This window comes from Cygnus atratus, chromosome 26 (genome assembly GCF_013377495.2).
Source record: "Cygnus atratus isolate AKBS03 ecotype Queensland, Australia chromosome 26, CAtr_DNAZoo_HiC_assembly, whole genome shotgun sequence".
Taxonomy (NCBI): domain Eukaryota; kingdom Metazoa; phylum Chordata; class Aves; order Anseriformes; family Anatidae; genus Cygnus; species Cygnus atratus.
Genome location: NC_066387.1, coordinates 4,936,747 through 4,955,574, shown reverse-complemented (window position 1 = coordinate 4,955,574; position 18,828 = coordinate 4,936,747). Strand labels below are relative to the sequence as shown.

Below are 18,828 nucleotides of genomic sequence, written 5' to 3'. Positions count from 1 at the left end.
GCTTCTCCCCCACTGCACTGGGCCTCCTTTCCCTCCAAGCAGCCTGCTCTGCAGCGAAATCCTGCGCTGAACCCCCCAGCCATGGCTGGGTCTTTCTGGGCTGAGCTCCTGAGGCTGCACCCATGGGAGAAGGACTAAAGAGAAGCCTCTGCCTGCTCCCTCTCCTCAGGTCCAGCTGGGAGCTGGCTGCTGCCCCCAGCCGCCTGGCTCACCCCTGTCCCGATGAGTCTGCATTGCCCCTTCTTCATCCCATGCCTTGTGTTTGGGTTAAAAAAAAAATAAAATTAAATTAAAAAAATAATTAAAAAAATAATATCAGTGACAGAGTGCAGCTGGAACCGCGGGAGGGACCGTGCCACGAGCACAACGGCGTGTGCGTGGCGTGCGCTCCCCCGGATCCGTGCACCACAGGGAGGAGTCGGTGCCTTACCACTTACAGGAGCATCTCCTCTCCCGAGCAGAGATTTCACATTCATTTCATTAGTATGGCAAAGTCAGTTTGCTTTTCCTTCAAGGTGCTTTACATTCAAGAGCTATTGCAATCCACAGCAAGGAAACGGAGCTGGGGAGATACCCCGCCCCCCCCAGGTTGTCTTGGGTTTGATTACTTGACTTAAACAAACCACCCCAAACCTCTGAAGTTCAGTTCATCCACAGATTTGGGGAGCGAGGAGGCGGCTGGTGGCTCCCAGCCTTAGCTCTCCCGCGGGTCGCTGTACTGAAGCTCCGAGTTGAAAACCTCCTTGTAGAGGGGTGGGAAGTTCATGGCCGTCTCCGGGTGCAGGAGACGGAAGAATTCCAGCTTGTCCAAGTGCAGGTTGCAAATGGTCTTCATCAGGGGCAGCTTGGAAACCATCTGCAGGGAAAGAAGGAGCCGGTGAACGTGGGGTTCCCAGCCAGCAACCCGCATGCTGCTGTTCCCCCTCCCTTGGGGCCGGGCGTTATCCCCACGGAAAACGGCCGCTCGCCAGCCCCAGCGGGGCTCCCCGTGCCGTTGGCACCACTACCTTTGAGAGCTTGTCCTCGGCGGAGTGTTTCTTCTGGATCTCGTGCTGCAGGGCCACGTAGATCTTGTCCTGGAGCTTCTGCACCTTCCTGGATTCCGTCAGCCAGGGACGATCTGCGGGACACGGCCGGGTCAGTGCCGTGAGCCGGTCCCCACCCCGCACGGCGCTGGCACCTCTTGCTCTTTCCACTGCCTTTCCTGCTCCTCGGGGTGGCTTTGGGGATGGTGGAACAACCCCACAGCCCCTCCCCATGCCCCCCGCAGCACAGGCGGTGCAGCTCCGCCATCCACCAAGGAGACCTGGCCTGGCAGATGCCTTTTTAGATGTCTTTTCTTTTCCCCCCCAGTCATTTTATTTAATCACTTTTAGATGCCTTTTTTTCCCCCAGTCATCCACCGAGGAAGCGGCACTGGGATTTAAGGGTCAGCTCTCCCCAGCTCTGGCACGAAACCCCCAGCTGGTCCTGGCTGCGGCGTCCCCCCCACGTCCCCACGCACCCGGGGAGAGCAGGACAGCGGCTGTGAAGAGGGCGAGCTCCTCGTCCGACAGCTGCAGGCGGCACAGAGTCCTCCCCAGCTCGAAGACGGCACCGATGAGATCGTCGCAGCCTAACAGGGGAAGAGGGGGGCGTCACGGCTCCGCATGGCCCCCGACCTCTCTCATCCCACCCTTTGGAAAGCTTTCGGAGAGGAGATTGTCCCCGGGCGGAGGATCGCCTGCATCACTGGGCTTTGGGCTGGGATGGAAAGCGGGTACTGGCCACGGTGAGCACCAGAAGCAAACGCAGGGGGGGTTCATCCCCTCCTGTCCCCACGGCATCTCACTTCGCTCCTGAGCCCTGCTGGGATTTGTCCCAGTTTCACGTGGTGGCAAGCCCCGTCTGGGCGTCAAAAGGAGAGGAAAGCCCCGAAAAAGAGGCAGCAAAGCGGCTCTTACCGAGTGACTTGAACATTTGCATGCCACCGAACTTCCCCTCGAAGAGCACTGTGTTGTTTAAGGGGTTGAACGCACGGATCATGCGGATCAGGAGCACCTCGAGGCAACCTGACATAGGCAGAGAGACAGCAGATGAGGGAGGGGAGGGGAGAGGAGGGGAGGGTTCCATCATCCCAGGACCAAATGAAAGAAAGAGAAAAGCCCCCAGTGCAAGTTTGACGTCCGGATTGTTCATTTCCAAGAGCACAATGGTTATTCCAATAAATCCAGTTTGGGTTGTTGGTTTGTTGTTTGTTTTTTTTTCCCCATATTTTTTTATTTTGGTTTTCAATTGTGACCACAATATTTCACCAAAGGGAAATATTATCCAGTCATTCAGCAGCCAGAAACAGGGATTGATCGATGTCATGGTGGAGCACCAAGAGAGAAGAGGGTGAAAACAAAATAAAAAGAAAAAAAATGGAAGGAAGAAATGAAGAAATGAGTTAAACTCCCATGTGTTGGGCATGGCCAGGTCTGAGCCTTGTGGTATGGCACCCTGCCGGTCCCTTGCTGGGAGAAGAATCCAATCTTCTCCTTTTCTCTCTCCCTGCTTCATTTTGTTTGGTACTCCTTTTCCCGGGGGAGGAACTGCTGTGCTCCTATAAAAACTGGCAGAAAGCACACACACGCACACAAAAAAAAAAAGCCCAGCCATCCCATTTTTGATTTCTGCAATGCTCTCCTCCCAAAGGTCTTGGGCTTTCCTGGAAGAGGTCACGTCTCACAGAGGCTTCCCGGGAGCCTCCCTACCCGGTGCCACGTGCAGACCCCTCCTGGCACAGGGATGCTGCTGACCCGCCGGAGCCAAGCCCGAGGGCAACCGGAGCAGTGAGGCTGGGGGCTCAGGCATGCTCGGGAGGAAAGAGCACAAGAGGAGAGCATCAGCTGAGAAAAGAGATGGGATCTGCCCTCGCCACGGCAGCTGCCGCGTGGGGGAGGCGCTAGGGACGGCCGGGTGCCCGGCTCTTACCGGCTTTGAGGAGGATGATTTGGTCGTTCTGGCAGAGCTCCATGAAGCCGTCGATGCGCTTGGCGAACTCCACCACGTACTGGATGGCGTTGGAGATCTGCAGCGAGCACTGCTGCCACATGGCCTCGCAGCTCTGCAGGCACAGCGGGGACATCCCTTAGGGCTCGCTGCCGCCCCGTCACTTTGGGTCCACCGCCACCCCGGACCCCTGTCCTCCCACCTCCCCACCACACGGGGCAGGGAAGGGACCCCGGGGTGCTCCCCGGTGCAGTGCCACCCATGGGCAGCGGTGGCACTAGGACACCTGGGACAGGACCCGCTCGTGGCGCGGCGCTCACCTTGCTCTGCAAGGCGCGGATTTCGTCCGGGGAGTACAGCGCCCACGCCAGGTGCTTGAGCTCCTCCGCTGTGTACTGGCAGGTCTCCAGGTGCGACTTCACCACGTTTTGGGCAATTTGGTCTGCAAAGAGGTGGCAGCGGGTGGTGAGCCGCGGGGACACCGCCAACCCTGCTGTCCCTGCGTGCTGGCACTGTTCCCTCCCAGCCCAGCCTGGGCATCCCCCGGGGGCTGCTGGGGCTGAAGGGGGAGAGGGGCTCATGCATGAGGATTTGAGGACAGATTGGGTGTCCGAGGGGCAGAGGAGGGGATGCTCTGCACGACCTCAGCTGCACCAAGCTCCACCAGTGCTCAGCCCGAGGAAGGAAGCGCCCGGGGCTGCTCTGGCTGGGTCTGCCTCTTGCTGTGAGCGTGCCCAGCGCTGCACCCCAGGCTGGATGCGTCCTGCCCGCGCGGTGCTGAGCACGGTGCTGCGCACGCCGTGCTGAGCATCACGCCGGGGCTGCACGCTCCGTGCGTGCCCGGCGCCGTGCCAGGGCTGGGCAAACACTCACCGATCTCATGGACGGAGATGTTGGTGGCCAGCTGGCCACCTTCCAGCGCGCCGTGCGCAAAGAGCGCCGGCTCCAGCATCAGCTCGTAGAGGGACTCCTGCTTGATGAGTGTGGCCTCGGCCACGTCCAGGCTGGACTGGTCGGGCGAGGGCTGCGCCGAGGCCAGGAGGTCGAGGTTGTAGTAGGTGCTGCTGCCATCGGGGGTGAGGGGGAAGTCGAAGAGGAGCCCGTCCGACAGCGTGGAGATGTCGTCCAGGTCCGAGAGGCCGCTGCTCACGCTGGTGGTGTAGACGCGGCTCAGGGGCTCGGGCTCATCCTTGGCACCGCCGCTCTGCTCCTGGCTCTGCTGATGCTTCTGCACCTCGGCGTAGAGGCTGTCCCGCTGCTTCTTGGACATGCGGCCGAACTTCACCGCTGATGGGGAGGAAAATGCCACCACATAAGGGTGCTGTCACCACATCAGGGCAGGACAGGTCCCAGCTCACAGTGCGGCGTTTAGACGCCCCGACTGGGACAGGGGCCCCGCTGGATGCATCCCCTGCCCCAAACCAACCCAGGCTCAAAGCAAACAGCAGAGGTTGGAATTTTCCCCTTAGAAAATGCCAAAGCATTTATCGCTCCCCATTTCCACATGCCCTCTCCTTCAGCCCCATGGTGGAAGCAGCTCCAGCCTCGGCAGCCTCGAGCCTCCACGCGAGGAGTGGGGACGGCCCCAGGCGCGACTCACCGTCGCGGGACATGCCCAGCGCCAGGCATTTCTGCAGGCGGCAGTGCTGGCAGCGGTTGCGGTTGGTGCGGTCGATCAGGCAGTTCCTCTGCCGCGAGCAGGAGTAGCTGGCGTTGTTCTGCTGGCTGCGCCGAAAAAAACCCTGCAAGGGACGGGAACGGGTTGGGAAGACGCCCGGTGGGACGGCAGCACCCGCCCGGCCTGAGCCATGCTCACCTTGCAGCCTTCGCAAGTGATAACGCCGTAGTGAATCCCTGAGGACTTGTCCCCGCAGATCTTGCACGGGATCACCTCGATTTGGGCTGTGGCGGAGGAAAGTGGGGGGGGAAACCACAGGGTTAATGACGGCGGCCGCTGAACCAAGGAGACCGCCCACCTCTGCGACGGCCACAGCTCTGTGGCTGCTGGGAAAACTGAGGCACAGCCGTGCCACCCGAGGGCCGGACCCAACAACAGGTTGCCCCTTCCTGGATGAGCCTGCAGTGATGCTCACATCTTGGACAGAACCCCAAATAGGCCCACCCAGGGCATGGGTACTCCCATGGGGTCCCCCATCCTCTCCAACAACAGGAGATGGGCAGAAAAGCCTTTTCTGGCTTTTCTAGCACAGCGTACTTGTACACCAGCCCTCCCTGAACTCAGTTTTGGGATCATTCCCCTTATTTCTTGTCCAATGCGTGCATACTGGGGGGGGCAGGGAGCACCAAGGACACCCCAGGCACAGGGAGCACCCCCATCCCCGCAGCCACAGGCACTCCCCTGCCAGGGGTCCGGCCCAAGCAGAGGACCTGACCCCCCACCCAGACCTCCCTGGCAGCTCGAGGACCAATATAGCAATCGCTGGCTCAAGGTCCCGGCCCCTTCCCCCCATAAATCCGCTTCCCTCCCCGCTTCTGCTTCGCTGGCACTGAGCTGCTAATAGGCTTCGTCCTCCTCATTTTCCAGCTGCCCCAGATCCGGGCTGGCGCTGCCCCCCCAGTGCTCCTACGTGCCTCCCGGCATCGCTGCACCCTCTAATCCCCGCTCCGGCCCCTGCGCCCCCGAGGGTGCTGTGCAGCCACCGCTGCGCCAAAATAAACCCCGCGGCCAGATTATGGGTATTTAAAATCTCCTGGGCCTGTGCAAATCCCCAGTGTGGGTAATTCCCTTCTGCCTCTCTCCAACCCTCCGAGCCACCATTTCTCATCGAGGGCTGCGTTTTGGGGGTGGCTCCTGACAGCCACCCCGTTCCAGCCCGCGGGAGGCTGTGTTTCGGTGCTGGGCTGCACGTGGCTGGTTACGTCCCCGCGGCGCCGCCTGACTTTGTGCCTGCTGGGCTTGTGCTGGGGTTTCGGGAGCACCGCTCGCCTGCTGATGTGGCCACCGCTGGGCTGGAGGCCGGGATGAGGCACAGCGGGGTCTCACCCCCATGTCCATGCAGGATTGTGTCCCCACACTCCTCCTGCGTGGCATCGGGCTCATCCCCGCGCTGCGCCATGCCTCCGCGGGTGACAGCCCCGGTGCTGGTGTTCCTGACCGCTGCCTCCTTCACCCAGTGACCCGGAGGCCAGCGATGTCCCAGTTTCTCTCAATGGCTTGGGTGAGGCTGGGCTTGGTCAGCGCAGCCTTCGCCCTAGAGCGGGGCAGCTGGGCTGGTGCTGGCCCCGTCCGTTGACGTCGAGCGCTCTGGTCAGATCCTGCCCCAAAGGCACAGGGTGATTTTAGGGCTTTTCCCAAAAGTGATGATGTGCAGGCAGCTGCGGTGTGGGGCATCCAGTCCCAGACCCCTCAACCTTCGCACTGCCTTTGTAACCCCTGGCACCCTATCGTAACACCATGGCATCACCCCCTGTGACTGAAGCACCGGGATGGTGACACACAGCCACCACCGCCATGCAGGTGGCCTCCAGTGACCGGGACAACCCCAAATTTCCCATCTTTTGCTGCAACCTGTGCCCGACAAACCACCACGGCCTCCACTCCTGCAACGCCACGATGTGCAAACCACAGGGACCCCGTCCCGCCCCGACACCCCGAGAGCGTCACGGGGGGCAGAGGCGGTGCCACCACCGTGGTGGGGGGGACGGACAGAGGTGGTGCCACCCCCAGCAGGAAGCGGCGTTCGTTATGCAAGGTTAATTGCAGCCGCTGGGAGCGCCCGGGTGATGCATCCTCCGTCTCGCCTCGCCCTCACGCCCGCAGCCGATACCCGGCCCCCAGCGATTTCGGCACCGCGTGCCCGCTGGGACAACCGGGCTCAGGGTGGCCCTGGAGCCCGCGGGGCAGAGCCCGAGGTGCCAAGCCCGAGGTGCCCACAGCCACTGGGTGCTGCTTGGAGAAGCCCTCGCTGACAGCCCCAGCGTCTCCCCGCTGGCAGAAATGCTCTCCTTTCGTGGGATGGTGTCGGCTAAACCCTGGCCCCGAGCCCTGTCTGCACACCAAAACTGAAAAATGCAGCCTCCGAGAACGGCGGCCCTGGCGCTTGTGGGATGAGGCAGAGGGGATGATGCGCTCCGGCCTCTCCCCAGGCTGAGTGTCACCTCCTGACCCCAAATTTTCCAAATGGTCCTAAAGGAGAAACCGCCAGCGATTATGGCCGTGACGAGCCTCTTCAGGCTCTAATTGGGAATACGGCATCCTGCTAATTACACCTGTGTGCTCACAGCGAGCACCTGACCCTCTAATGGGACATTAGGCCCAAATAACTGACGTGGAGATGCAGCCGTAACTCCGGCGTGATGGCAATTAAATCCGAGAACAGCTTTTAATTGCTGTTCTGTTTGTAACCCCTGGCTGAATCACCACAGCCCGCCCACCCCCCCCTTCATGCCTCAGTTTCCCCATCGAGGGCTATGCCAGCTCCTCCTCCCCAGCCCCGGCACCAAGCACGCACCGCCCAGGCTGGGCTACAGAGGGTTTTATTCAGGTGGGGGCGAGCAAACTTCCCCCCCCAGGCAGCAACACAGCAGGCTGCGTGGGCTCAAAACTAAAAGGGGGCCAAAAAGCAAAAAAGGGTTAAAAAGAAAATTTCCCAGCTGGCAATTAAAATGTCCCAGCCGCGGTATTTGCTCTCCTCCCACTGTAAATATTTCTTGCCCAACTCCAGGCCCGCTGCCACCAGCTGTCCCTTATGTAAGTGCCACCATCCGGCCATCGGGCTCGGCCACGCGGTGGCAATTGGCCCCGCATCCATCCCTCGAGCCCACGCTGCTGGAGTCCTCCTGTCCCACTGACACACTTTCCGCTCCCATACCGCGCTTGTGTAACGCTGCGGCCATTAACCCTTCCTGCGGGCTGGGGACGGCGGCAGCACCGGGGTGGCACCGAGGTGGACACTTTGTGCCCACGGTGGGCTGTGACCCGCTGCCACTTCGCACAGGGACTTTGGGGGTGACACCGTGAGCCACCCACAGTGGCACCCATTTGCCACCCAAGTGGCACCGAGCTGCAGCACCCCGTGGGTGCCACCTCCCCGTCCCTGCAGCGGCCGCCGTGCACGGTCCCCATGGCCGAGGCCCTGCATCACCCACGTCCCCTCCTGGGCAGGCGGCTCCCGCGGTTTCGGCAGAGCCGGAGCCGCCCTCCCCGGGGCAGGATTCAGCTTCCACCCCGCGCCAGCACCACCCGCCCTCGTCTCCGCCCTGGGGTGAGCATCGCGCCCCAAAGCCAGGCGGGCCCCACAGCGCATGCGGCAGGACCCGGCCGCGGGTGGCCCCATCCCTCCCCTCCCCTCTATTTTCTCCCTGCTGGGGTGGGAGCACCACAAGAAGCTCAGCACCGCACCAAGACCTGGAGGCTTTTTGGAGCTGCCCCCCCTCAAGTCAGACCAATGGGGGATGGTTGTGGCCGGGGGGCGAGGGCTCCTTGGGGGGTACTCGGGGGGTCTTTGCAACCCCCGCAAGAGGAGCCTGAAGATGCCCTGGTACCCAGGGTGAGCCCAGCACATCCTTCGACTCACAGCATGGGGCCGCCCTCCCCAAATGGTCCAAACGAAGCGATGGCAGCAAACCCACCACCAGGGCACGGGTGTCCCTTGACGGCTGGGGAGTGGTTCCAGGCATTTTGGGGGTGGCTCTGCCCCTGCCCCAGATCCCCCCTTGTTTTCCAGCACTGCGTGTGGGGCACGCAGCCTCCGCAGCGCCGGGCTCATTACCCAGCGAACCTGCTGGGAAAGTAGGTCTGTGCCCCATACCGCTGCCGCGATCGATGTGATGCGCCGGCCAGGGCACCTCCGGGCAGGGGAAGTGAGCGGTAATTAACAGCTCCCCCCATCCCCACCGAGAGCACGGGGACGCAGCAGCTCCTTCCCTCCATGGGGACACGGGGGACCCCTGGACCAACGCAGTCCCCAGTTTGTCCTCCAACCCCAGCGCTGCCCCCAGGGCCAAGCGCTGGATGCTGCTGAGCTTCCCTGGGTAATTAGCCTTGATTGCATCAGGTGAAGGCGGCCTTGGGCAGCAGTGTCGGAAAAAATAAATGCAGGGAATTATCACCTGTTCAGATCTGCCGGGTGCTTTGTTTGTAAACAAAGCTGCGGCACCCAGCACCTTCAGCATCCCAGCAAAAGGAAGTGAAATCAAATATTTCGCCCATCGGCATCCCTATGCTGTGGTTGACCCCAAATGTGCTGGGGCGGTTCAGAGCTCCCACCCGGCACGGCCCCATCACGCTGAGCAAAGTGTGGGCTCCGGGCCGCGGGGTCACCGCCACCGTCACCGCGCGGCCGACTGATCCGGCTCAATAAGGAAAACTCAAGTTACGCAACCCTGGCGCTGCGCCGGCTGCGAGGCTGGAGGTGGGAACAGGTTTCTTAACCGATTAGCAGAGATTTCGCGGAAACTTTCGGTGGCAGGAGGTCCTGGGAGGGGGCAAAGCAGGGTTCGGATGCGCTCCTCCGCCTTCGGGGCGACCCCAGTGCCTTCGCCGCGGCTGCACAGCCGGCAGGCTCGCCAACACCGGCACGGTGCTGGCCCCGCTGCAAGCCCAACCCTGCAGGCGCAGCACTTTGCACCTTGGCTGGCGCGGGCGGTGGCATTGCTGCATCTGAGCAGGACCCACATCTGAGTGGGACCCATGCTGCCACTGCCCTGGGTGGGGGAAACCAGGCTGGGGTGGGGGAGCCCCCCCTACAGCCCCGCAGCTAAATCGAGGGGGATTTATCTCCGTGGGGCTAAATAAAGGCAGAGAGAGCTGGCGCATCCAATAAACAGGGCAAGATTTAGACCTTAGCAGCTCTTTAAATAGCTGCTGCCGAGTCCAAAGTTAAACCCAGCGGGGAGGTGGGGATGCCGCGGGGTTAACCCGCTGCCACCCGCCGCCACGGGGACGAGCGGCTCCATCCCTGCACTTTCTCCCTCTGGGCACCACTGCCGCTGCTCCCTGGGGTTATTGGGGATTCGCCCACCCCTGTGCCAGGGTCCCAGGTGCCTCCATCCCCGCCACCTCTCCGTTTTGCTTCAACGCCCAAGAGCCACTTTGGGGCCTGGCCAGCTCTTGGGGACAAAACCTTTGGGATGAAGCACTCGCTGGTGCCACACAGCCACAGGGCATGGCCCCATCCTAGGGATTTATCACCGCAGCATCACTAACACAAACCCATCGGGGTCCTTCTTCTGCACCTTGCGGGGGCAACCAGCGCCCGAGAATCCCAAAACCCACCCTGTGGGATGACGAGCTGCCAGCGGCCACCTTCCCCACCCGCCTTATTTTCGGATGGCGAAGGGCAGGGTGATCCCGCCTGGCGCGGGCGCAGCCATCGCATGGGAGGCCATCAGGTGCTGCCGTCCTTGCCCATGCCAGCGCGCGCACGCTGCCCGAGTGGGCAGGGAGGCTCCTCCTCCGCCCTCGCTGATTTTCCAATGACAGATCTAGGTCACTAGGACAAGTTGGAGAGGCTGCCGAGCCACTGCACGCTCCGAGCCATGCCACTTGCAAAACAAGCGAGCGGGAGAGCTGGAAACCCTATAGGATTATACAAGGCAAAGCCTCCGGCGCAGCCGCAGCGCGGGAAGGGCCGAGGCGAGGAGCTGCCGTAAGCCCCGGGGAAAGGGGCAGAGAGACGGCTTCGGGGAAGGAAATGGAGATTGAATCAAGGCACCGTCACCATGCGGCACGCGGGCTTTGGCGAGAGGCAGGGACCCCGTGCCCAACAGGGATGTGGGAAAAACACCTGATGGGGGAAGCACTGACTTCATGGGTTTGGCCCTTAATTAGTGCCAACACGCAGTAATTGGGGGGGAAAAAGGAAAAAAAGGAAAAGTTCACCTAGCTGCTAATTAAGCCTGGTGCTGGCTGTGCAAGCGCTACGTAAGAGCCCGGCACTGTTATCAATTAGGCGGGTGCTGATGCTTCCCTCCGTGCTAATAAAGGTGAAATCCCGGGATGTGGCGGGGCAGGAAGGGGATGCGGGGGGCTCGCCCTGTCCTCGCCAGCCCCACGCGCTCCGTTACACAACAGCGCAGAGGGAGGAAAAATAATTTGAGGAGCTCGAAGACGCGCATCCCCGCAGGCACAAAGACAGCAGACACAAATCCACGCACGGCGCAACTTCAGACAAGTCCCAGTGGTTGTGGAAAACCAGGGGAAAATAAAAAAATCCTATCCAAGGGTGTCGTGGCACAGCTGCGCTCCCATCAGGTCCGGCCACCGCTGCGTCACCGTCACCTCCCCGGGCACCGGCTCCATCCCGCCAGAGCCTTCCTCCCCTCCATCCTCCTCCTCCGAGCTTTGCAAAGGAAAGGGCGAGAGGAGGAACTGGGCGGGAGGAGGAATTGTGCGGGACGGTGGATGCAGGCGGGGTGAACGCCGCTGCCGGGACGAGGGCACCCAGAGCAGGCTGCGGGGGGGGGGGGGGCCGGACTAACCCGATCCCCGGTGGGAACATCTTGCCAGGGAGATTAAAGGGCTTTAGGGCGAGGAAAAGCTTAAGCACGGGGCTGAGCCGGCGTCGGGAAACGAAGCGAAATAAACAAGGATTTTACCGCCGGCGAGGAGAGAAGCTGGGGAGCAGCGGGAGCGGCCCCGGAGGGTCTCGGGTGCCCTCACCCCCGTGCCCCCCGTGCCCCCGACGGGGCAAACGCCGGCGGCCCCCTGCGCGCCGCTGCGCTCCGGCGGGGCAGACGCGGGGCGCCCCGGTCCCTTCCCTCCCGGGGCCAACTTTTGCCGCCGTCCCGCGTCCCCCCCCCGGGGCTGCCGCCGCCCCCCTCCCAGCCCCGGGCTCACCTCGCATCGTGGCCGGCAGCGCTCAGGGGAGCGCCGGGGGGCGCATGGGGCGGCGAGGGGTCCCGGGCCGGGGCCGGCGGCTGCAGAGCGCGGAGGCACCGGGAGGCACCGGAGGCTCTGGCACCTGCCCCTCCGCGGCGCCGCTGACCCACTTCTGCCCGAGCATGTGGCCGTTCACATGACGAGCCCGCGCGGCACCGCCCCCCCAAATCGGTTTCACTTCAAGCCCCACCTCCTGCCCTTCCTCCTCCTCCTCCTCGTCCTCCTCCTCCTCCTCCTCCTCCTCCTCCTTCGGCCCGCCGCCGTGCGCTCGGCGCTGCACGCTGGGCATTGCGCGCCGGGTGCTGCGCATCGGGTGCTGCACATTGGGTGCTGCACGGTGGTGGCTGCACGTCGGGCACTGCGCGCTGGGCATTGCACGCCGGGTGCTGCACGTTGGTTCGTGCACATCAGGTGCTTGCTGCACGTGGGGTGCTGCATGTCGGGTGCTGCGCGCCGGGTGCTCAGTGCTGCCCGCCCATGGGAGGGCCGTGCCTGGCCCGGCTCGCCCAGGCACGAGGACGTCTGCGTGTCCCACTGAGTCACTGCACCGCGGCCCTTTGCACCATTCCCTGCCCGGCCCCGTTTGGCACAGGGACGCGCACCTCCAGGCGGGCTCCCCGAAGCAGGTGCGGGCATCGGGTGCTGCTGCTGCGTCCCTTTGTGGGTGATGTAGAAAGCACGGGCACCTCAGTGTCCCCGTGCCACCATGCTGCAGATGCCATGGTCCAAGGGGACGTCCTGGCTGGGAGAGCTGCAAAACCTTTGGGGGCAGTGAGCTATTCCCACCGTGCTTCCTCCTCCTTCCCGCTTCAGTGCATGCCAAGGATTTTGGGGTCAGGGTTGTGCCCAGGACCTTGAGGTGCTCCAAGGTGCTGCTGTAATAAATGCAAAGAGATGACGGCTCTGGGCCAGGTGGTTGTGGTGCAGCGTCAGAGGTGTTGGCATGGGGCTTGCAGCACAACTCTTGTGCCAGGTGACCAGAGTCCCCAGGGTGCCACATCCCAGGGCGGGAGGCGATCGGTCCATGCCACAGCCAGAGCAGGGCTCAGGGTGTAAGGGACACGGTGCTCAGCAGTGCCCAGGGACACCCGGGTCCTTCGGGTGGTGGCACTGGCCTGGGGACCCGCTGTGTGCAGAGATGACACCCACCATGACAAGGGCATGGAGGTGACATCTGCCATGGGTGTGGAGGTGACATCAGCCGTGGGCACAGATGCAGCCACCACTGTGGCCACACGCGTGGCATCGCTGCACCCTCCCAGGCCACCCCTGGCTCTTGTCCCCTGCACCGGTGAGGGCAGGTGGCAGCGGTGGCACCTTGTAGAGGGGCTGTGGCCAGGGAGGGGGATGCAAGCAGCTGGGTGGGGGCCGAGCTGCCGCTGCGCTCCAGTGCAGCTGCCTGATGTGATCGTGCTGATGGCGATTGGGAGCGGGTTCACTGCTCTCGCCGCTCCGATTCACTCCTTCCTCCCGGCTCCGTCCCTCCTCCCCGCCGCGCTCCGCATGGCTGGGCACGCGGACGGGATGCGGGGTGACGGGCGGCCTTGGCGCTCGCAGCCTCCGCTTCCAGCCGGGCTCTGTGAGCACCCCCCCCGCACATCCCACCCCGGCCAGCGTCTCCTCCGTGCCAGCACAAGGCTGCCACCGTCCCTGGAGGTCAAAGGTTCTGCGCAACGGAGGTCACCGTCATTAGCCCCATTTCACAGATGGGGAAACTGAGACTCAGAGCAATGCCCAGAGCACGTGGGTCTGGTCCTGGCACACTTGCCCCTCTTGGCAGGTGCTCGCCACTCGCCGAGATTGCTGCTGTTGTGACAGTCGCCACCGAACCTCACCAGAGCGAGACCAACAATATCCTCCAGGTGCCCGGCGCAACCCAAAACTATGAGGTTGCATAAGCCCGCACCACGCCTCGCAGTGAGCAACGCCAGACCCACGCACGCCGCCTGCACCTCGCGCCCCACGGCTCCTTAACCCTTCGTGCACGGCGCTGACCTCTGTGCCAGGCGGGCGCTGGTGGGGGCAGATGTTGTGCTGTGCCCCTCCCGGCCAGGCAGAGGGATGCTGCTCCCCTGGGGTGTGTGTGGAGCTGCACTGGGATGGGACCCATTTTATCCTGACCGGGGCCCTCGATGGTGCAGGACAGGGGTCCTATGGGTGCCCTGTGCACTCGGCTGGATTTAATTCCCGAGATGACCGAGTCCTGGTCTCGGCAAAGCCTCGGCTGGGCTCGCTGGGTGATTTTGCTCCCAATGGGATACTACCCCCTCCCCTCACCCCAGCACTGTTTTGCACCTGGCGACACTGGAGGGCACTGAACCTCCCCAAAAACCTTTCCTCTTCATGCAGTCGGGCCTGGTGCAATGCCAAGCCCTGTTTGTGGGCGGCTCGAGCAGCCCATGCATGCGGAGATGGTAACTGCAGCATCCCGAAGCGGCAGCTGCCCGCACAGCTCCGCCACCAGGATCTGCCCCTTCCACCCTGGCTGGCCTGAAGGTGAGCAGGAATTTGGGATTACACCACCCCTCCTTAATCACTGTTTGCTCTCGCTTGCGCCGCACCCAGCGAGGGGCGAACCCCTCCGACCGCCCGCGAGCATTGCCCCTCCTGCACCTGCAGCCCCTCACCCCGGCCTCGGGGAGCAGCCCCATGCGCACAGCCCCACGTCGGGGCTGCCCCGAGCTCGCCCAGCCCTGGCATGGTGCTGGCCACCATCAGTACCGCCGGGTCTCTTCGCCTTCCCGTGACTCAGTTTCAAGCCCCATAGACAGCCCGATCCTGCACGGTGCTGGGCACGTGTCCCCGCCGAAGCGGCGTGAGTCACTGCCCTGCAGCATTCATTATGCAAAGGCTGGCAGGGTCCATGGGGTGGGGTGGGGGCCGCTTGGGTGCTGTGGGGTGGGCAGCGCTTTGTCCCCCCCCAGGGACCCTTTTGCACTGGGATCCGAGCCTGGGGCTGTCCCCTGGACCCGGCCACCTCAGCCAGGCAAAGTGTGGGCCAGGCAAAGGGCGGGCCAGGCAAAGGGCGAAACTGAGGCAGCAGCGAGGTCCCTGCCGCATCCCAAGAGGGGGATGTCCCTGTCCCCATCCCCGTGCCCAACCGGGGCCGGGGCTCTGCAGGGGGGCAGTGGGGCCGGGTGTAACCGGAGCCCCCCGGCTGACCTGACCCGCTCACGTAACGCCCGCAGCTTATGCAATACCCGCACTGGCGCGGCTATAAGGGACATCCAACACCGGAGCAATTACCTGGCCCTTAATCAGCGGCGACACAGTATAACGAGGCTAATTAGATGGCAGAGCCATCGGTGGGCCAGGGAAGGGGTGCCCGGCCTCACCCTGCACCCTAAGGAGGGCCCTGAGCAATTAGTGCCCGCTGAGCCTTTGTTAGGGGCTCACCCCACCGCTCGGCCAGGCCACGTCCCCGCACGTCCCCGTGCTGGGGACACGGCAGCTCGTGGCCGAGGCTTGGGATGCTGCAGCCCCTCCTGGTCCCTGTCCCTGTCCCCATCCCCGTCCCCACGGCACGGCGATGCCCAAAGTAGGTTAGTGGGCCGAGGTGCCGGGAGACCGCCACGGTGCCACTTTGTTTTCACTCCGGAGGAGCTGGCGCTGGCTCCCGGCAGCCCTCGCCGCCGCCGATGTTATCGCCTCCGGTCCTCCCGGCCCCGGTCTCCCTGGGTGATGTTTCCCGCGCCCAGGCATCGCTCGGAGCATCGGAGCATTGCTCCCGGTGGGACGCTGTGCCCAGCCCGCAGAGCCCCGATGCAGCTCGCGGCAGGAGTGATGCTGCTCCCCGCTCCTCCTGCCGGCCCCGGAGGGGGCACAGTGTCTGGGTGCCCCCCCTGGGCTCTCGCCCCCCGGCTCGGGCAGCGCAGCCCCCACCCGGCACCGCCGAATCTCCAGCGTCGTAATTAGGAGATAAACAGGAAAGAGAAAAGGGGCAGATTGCATATTCCGCCCCGATCCTCCCGAGACAGATAAAAGAGGAGAGGGGGGGATGCGAGGGGTTTTTTTTCCCACTTGTTTCTGCTGAATCAAACATTTCTCCTCTCGCTTAGAAGATTTCCCTGCTCCCCCCAGCCCCCTCCTGCTCTCACAGTTAATGAGGTTTTGCTGTAAAACTCTCCGTGCCTCCGTCTTGGCCTTGAGTTAATCTCCAGATACCTTCAAAGCAGTTTTGTTCCTGTTCTCCCCCCCACCTCTGTCTTTTTGAACTTCCGAGCAGCAGCCACAAAATTTGCAGGTTTCACGTGATGCTGCGGCAAGCGAGCAGGGACCTGGGGACCTGCCACCACGGGAGGCACGCACGGGGACATGGTCCCTGCATCGGGGACAGGCAGCGAGGGGAGGCGGGCTGTTCCCCAAGGCGGACAGCCTGTGTTTGGGGGAATTTCCATACCGGCCCTAAACTGGAGAATTTTTGGCCAAGAGCTCCCTCCTGGCTGCCTGAGCTGCGTCTGGGAACCGGCTGGTTCAGGGGGAAGAGGCTCCGGAGCTGCTGCAGCTCCGTTTGCAGGTGGAACGGAGGAGGAAAAAAAAAAAAAAAAAACAAAAAACTGGGAAAACCCAGGGATGGGAGGAAAAGGGGCTGGAGGGGCTGAGGGTGGCCGTGCACGGGCACTGCCTGCAGCATCGGCCACCTTTGGGCTTTCTCCTCCCCACAGCAGAGCCGCTTGCTATGTTGGTACCCGCGTGTCCCGCACCAGAGCCGATCGGGAGGCTTTAGCGTGAGTTAATCCCAGCAATCCCTTAATTCCAGGGACCAAAATAGGAAAGATCAGTAGGTCAGTGGGAAAAGCTCCTGGCCAAAGTTAACGCATTAATGTGGAGAGAGGGAGAACGAAAGAGCTGGGCAAGGCAGGGAGGAAAGCGTGGGCTCGTTTCATTTTCAGCCCCCTCCACCTTCTTTTCCCTGCCAAGGAGGGCTGGGGGTGTATCTGGGGGTCCTGCTGCATGGTTTTGGGGTGATTTGGGGGATGCTGAGCACCAACCAGCCAGGGAGTGCCAGCAGCTCCCGGTTTGCAATGTTTCACCCCCCCAGCCAGTCCCAGCAGCAGTTTGGGGAGGGAAGGTTTTTACCTTCTTGTACCAAACATCTCCAGTGCTCACATCCCCTTTACTGTGGTTTAAATCCCAGCCTCCAGAGGTGAAAGGTTGCGTATTAGCACACTGCACTGCTGAGCGCCTCTGATTAGGGCTTGGCAGCCTCCATCCTCGGCCCCATAAGCACCTTTTTGGCTGCCGCTCTGGAAAAAGCCGTGCCCGGGGACTTAGCTCTTAATATCGCCGGAGCCCAGGTGAGCCACCCGCTGCCTCCAGCAAACGGGCTCAGCCCCGGCCTCGGGCGAGCCCCCGGCCCCGGTCCCAACCCCGGTGGGGACTGGGGCTGATCCCGGTCCCCCTGCTTAGGATGAGCCTGGGGCCGTCCCCGCTCCCTGCCCACATCCCCTGGCTGCTTCCCGTTTTTTGGGCGCATTTCGGCAATAATATTGCTACAGGAGCAGTTTCCTTAAATCCATCTCCGTTACCGCAAGCAGCTTATCACGAGAAACTCTTTTCCTCTCTGTTCTTTTAATACGATCCCGGCTTAGCAAAGCCCAGGGCTTAGCCACTGCCCCTGAAGTGCAAGTGAGGAGAGGAGAATTAAATAATATGAAAGCACAAAACAAAGGGCTGAGCTTTGAGCAGCTCGTCTTGTGGGGCAGGGGGTGCCGGGGGGGGGGCCAGCCTGGCCGCTGACCGCTGGGGCTGCCCACGGGGGGGATGCTCAGTGGGGGGATCGGGGCACGGCCCCTCGCTCGGCCCCTCTGGGAGGGCTCGGTTTTGTGGGTCAGTGGGTCAGGGGTGCCGGGGTGCTTTCAGACATTGCTTCTTCTGCTAGGGAGTGGGGGAAGAGCCGTGTGGGCTCCTAGTCGCCCTAAAGATCCCCCAGGCAGGCAGGGCCCATGAGTGCAGCCCTGCCAAGGAGCCCAGCTGGGGGAGCATTCCCCCCCCCCTTGGGTTGATTAAAACATCCCATCACGAAGCAGTTCATTGAGGGCTTTTACCAGTTTTGAAATATTGCAATTTTCCAGAGTTTTCCCATCTCGGTCTTTACCTGAACCAGCGAGCGGCTCTGGGGAACGCAGCGCCCTTTGAAGAGGCCACCTCACACCCAGAAATGGGTCTCAAACCCCTCCAGCCCTGCTGGGACCCGGTGGTGGGTGCCGGACAGAGGGATGTGGGCACTGGGGCGGCCGTGGGGACTCCTGGCTGTGGTGCAGAGCCCGACCCCCACGCCGTGCCAAAGGGCTCGGGGTTTTTGCCCCACGATTGTCCCTGCTCATCCGTTTGGTCCCGGCTGGCTGCGCTCGCCTTGGACTCCGCTCCCGGCACGGCGCAGGTTGCTGGGGAGACCGGCCGATTTATTTACCGTCAGGGCTGCGATAAGGAGTGTGAACGGGGAGGCGAAGCACATGGTGTCCAATGTGCCTGACCCACTCTCTGCCACCCGGGCACTGCTATTGGATTGCAGCGGCGAGCGGCATGCCGAACTGCGGAGAGAGATGCGGAGACGGCCCCCGGGGCCGCCAGGGCTTGGGGTTTCCTTTCCTATGAACCCCGTTTTTGTTCAGGCTGGAAGGAAGAGAGGAAAACCAGCCTTGGTCTCTGCGGGGACACTGCAAGTCGGTGTGCCGGGGATGGATGGGTGCAGCAGAAGGACGGGTGCTGGGGAAGGATAGGTGCTGCAGGATGGGTGTTGTGGAAGGATGGGTGCCAGGAAAGGATGGATGCTGCAGAAGGATGGGTGCTGCAGAAGGATGGGAGGCAGCAGCAGCCAAACCCGGGAGCGAAATGGGGAACAAAAGCTCGCCCAAGCCCCACACCCTTGCAGCCAGCCGGGGGGGACAGGAGGAGCGGGAGGTCCCCGGCGTGGCACGGCCCCGCCGGCGCTGGCACAGTGGCCCAGATCTGCCATTCCGCATGGCTTCCCCGGCCTCTCCCCACGCTGGCTGCGGCAAGCAGGGCGCTCG

At 62.8% G+C, this 18,828-nt stretch overlaps 1 protein-coding gene across 1 annotated transcript; it reads right to left on the bottom strand.

The window, feature by feature from the left end:
- Window positions 1-533: 533 nt before the first annotated feature.
- On the bottom strand, window positions 534-11,844 carry LOC118259850 (nuclear receptor ROR-beta-like). The gene is made up of 10 exons (XM_035569684.2): window positions 11,774-11,844; window positions 4,790-4,875; window positions 4,574-4,715; window positions 3,847-4,260; window positions 3,294-3,415; window positions 2,956-3,088; window positions 1,944-2,051; window positions 1,505-1,615; window positions 1,008-1,120; window positions 534-856 (listed from the first exon to the last, which is right to left on the bottom strand). Exons 1-10 carry the CDS (start codon window positions 11,778-11,780, stop codon window positions 695-697), a joined length of 1,398 nt encoding a protein of 465 aa, XP_035425577.1. The 5' UTR covers window positions 11,781-11,844; the 3' UTR covers window positions 534-694.
- Between the last annotated feature and the right edge of the window lie 6,984 nt (window positions 11,845-18,828).

What these genes read in the sequence shown, in the direction of transcription:
- LOC118259850 (XM_035569684.2), bottom strand. An exon ending in TCACTTGCGAAGGCTGCAAG is followed by an intron (nt 4,716 to 4,789) that starts GTGAGCATGGCT and finishes CGTCCCTTGCAG; the next exon opens with GGTTTTTTTCGGCGCAGCCA. An exon ending in CCGAGGACAAGCTCTCAAAG is followed by an intron (nt 857 to 1,007) that starts GTAGTGGTGCCA and finishes CTTTCCCTGCAG; the next exon opens with ATGGTTTCCAAGCTGCCCCT.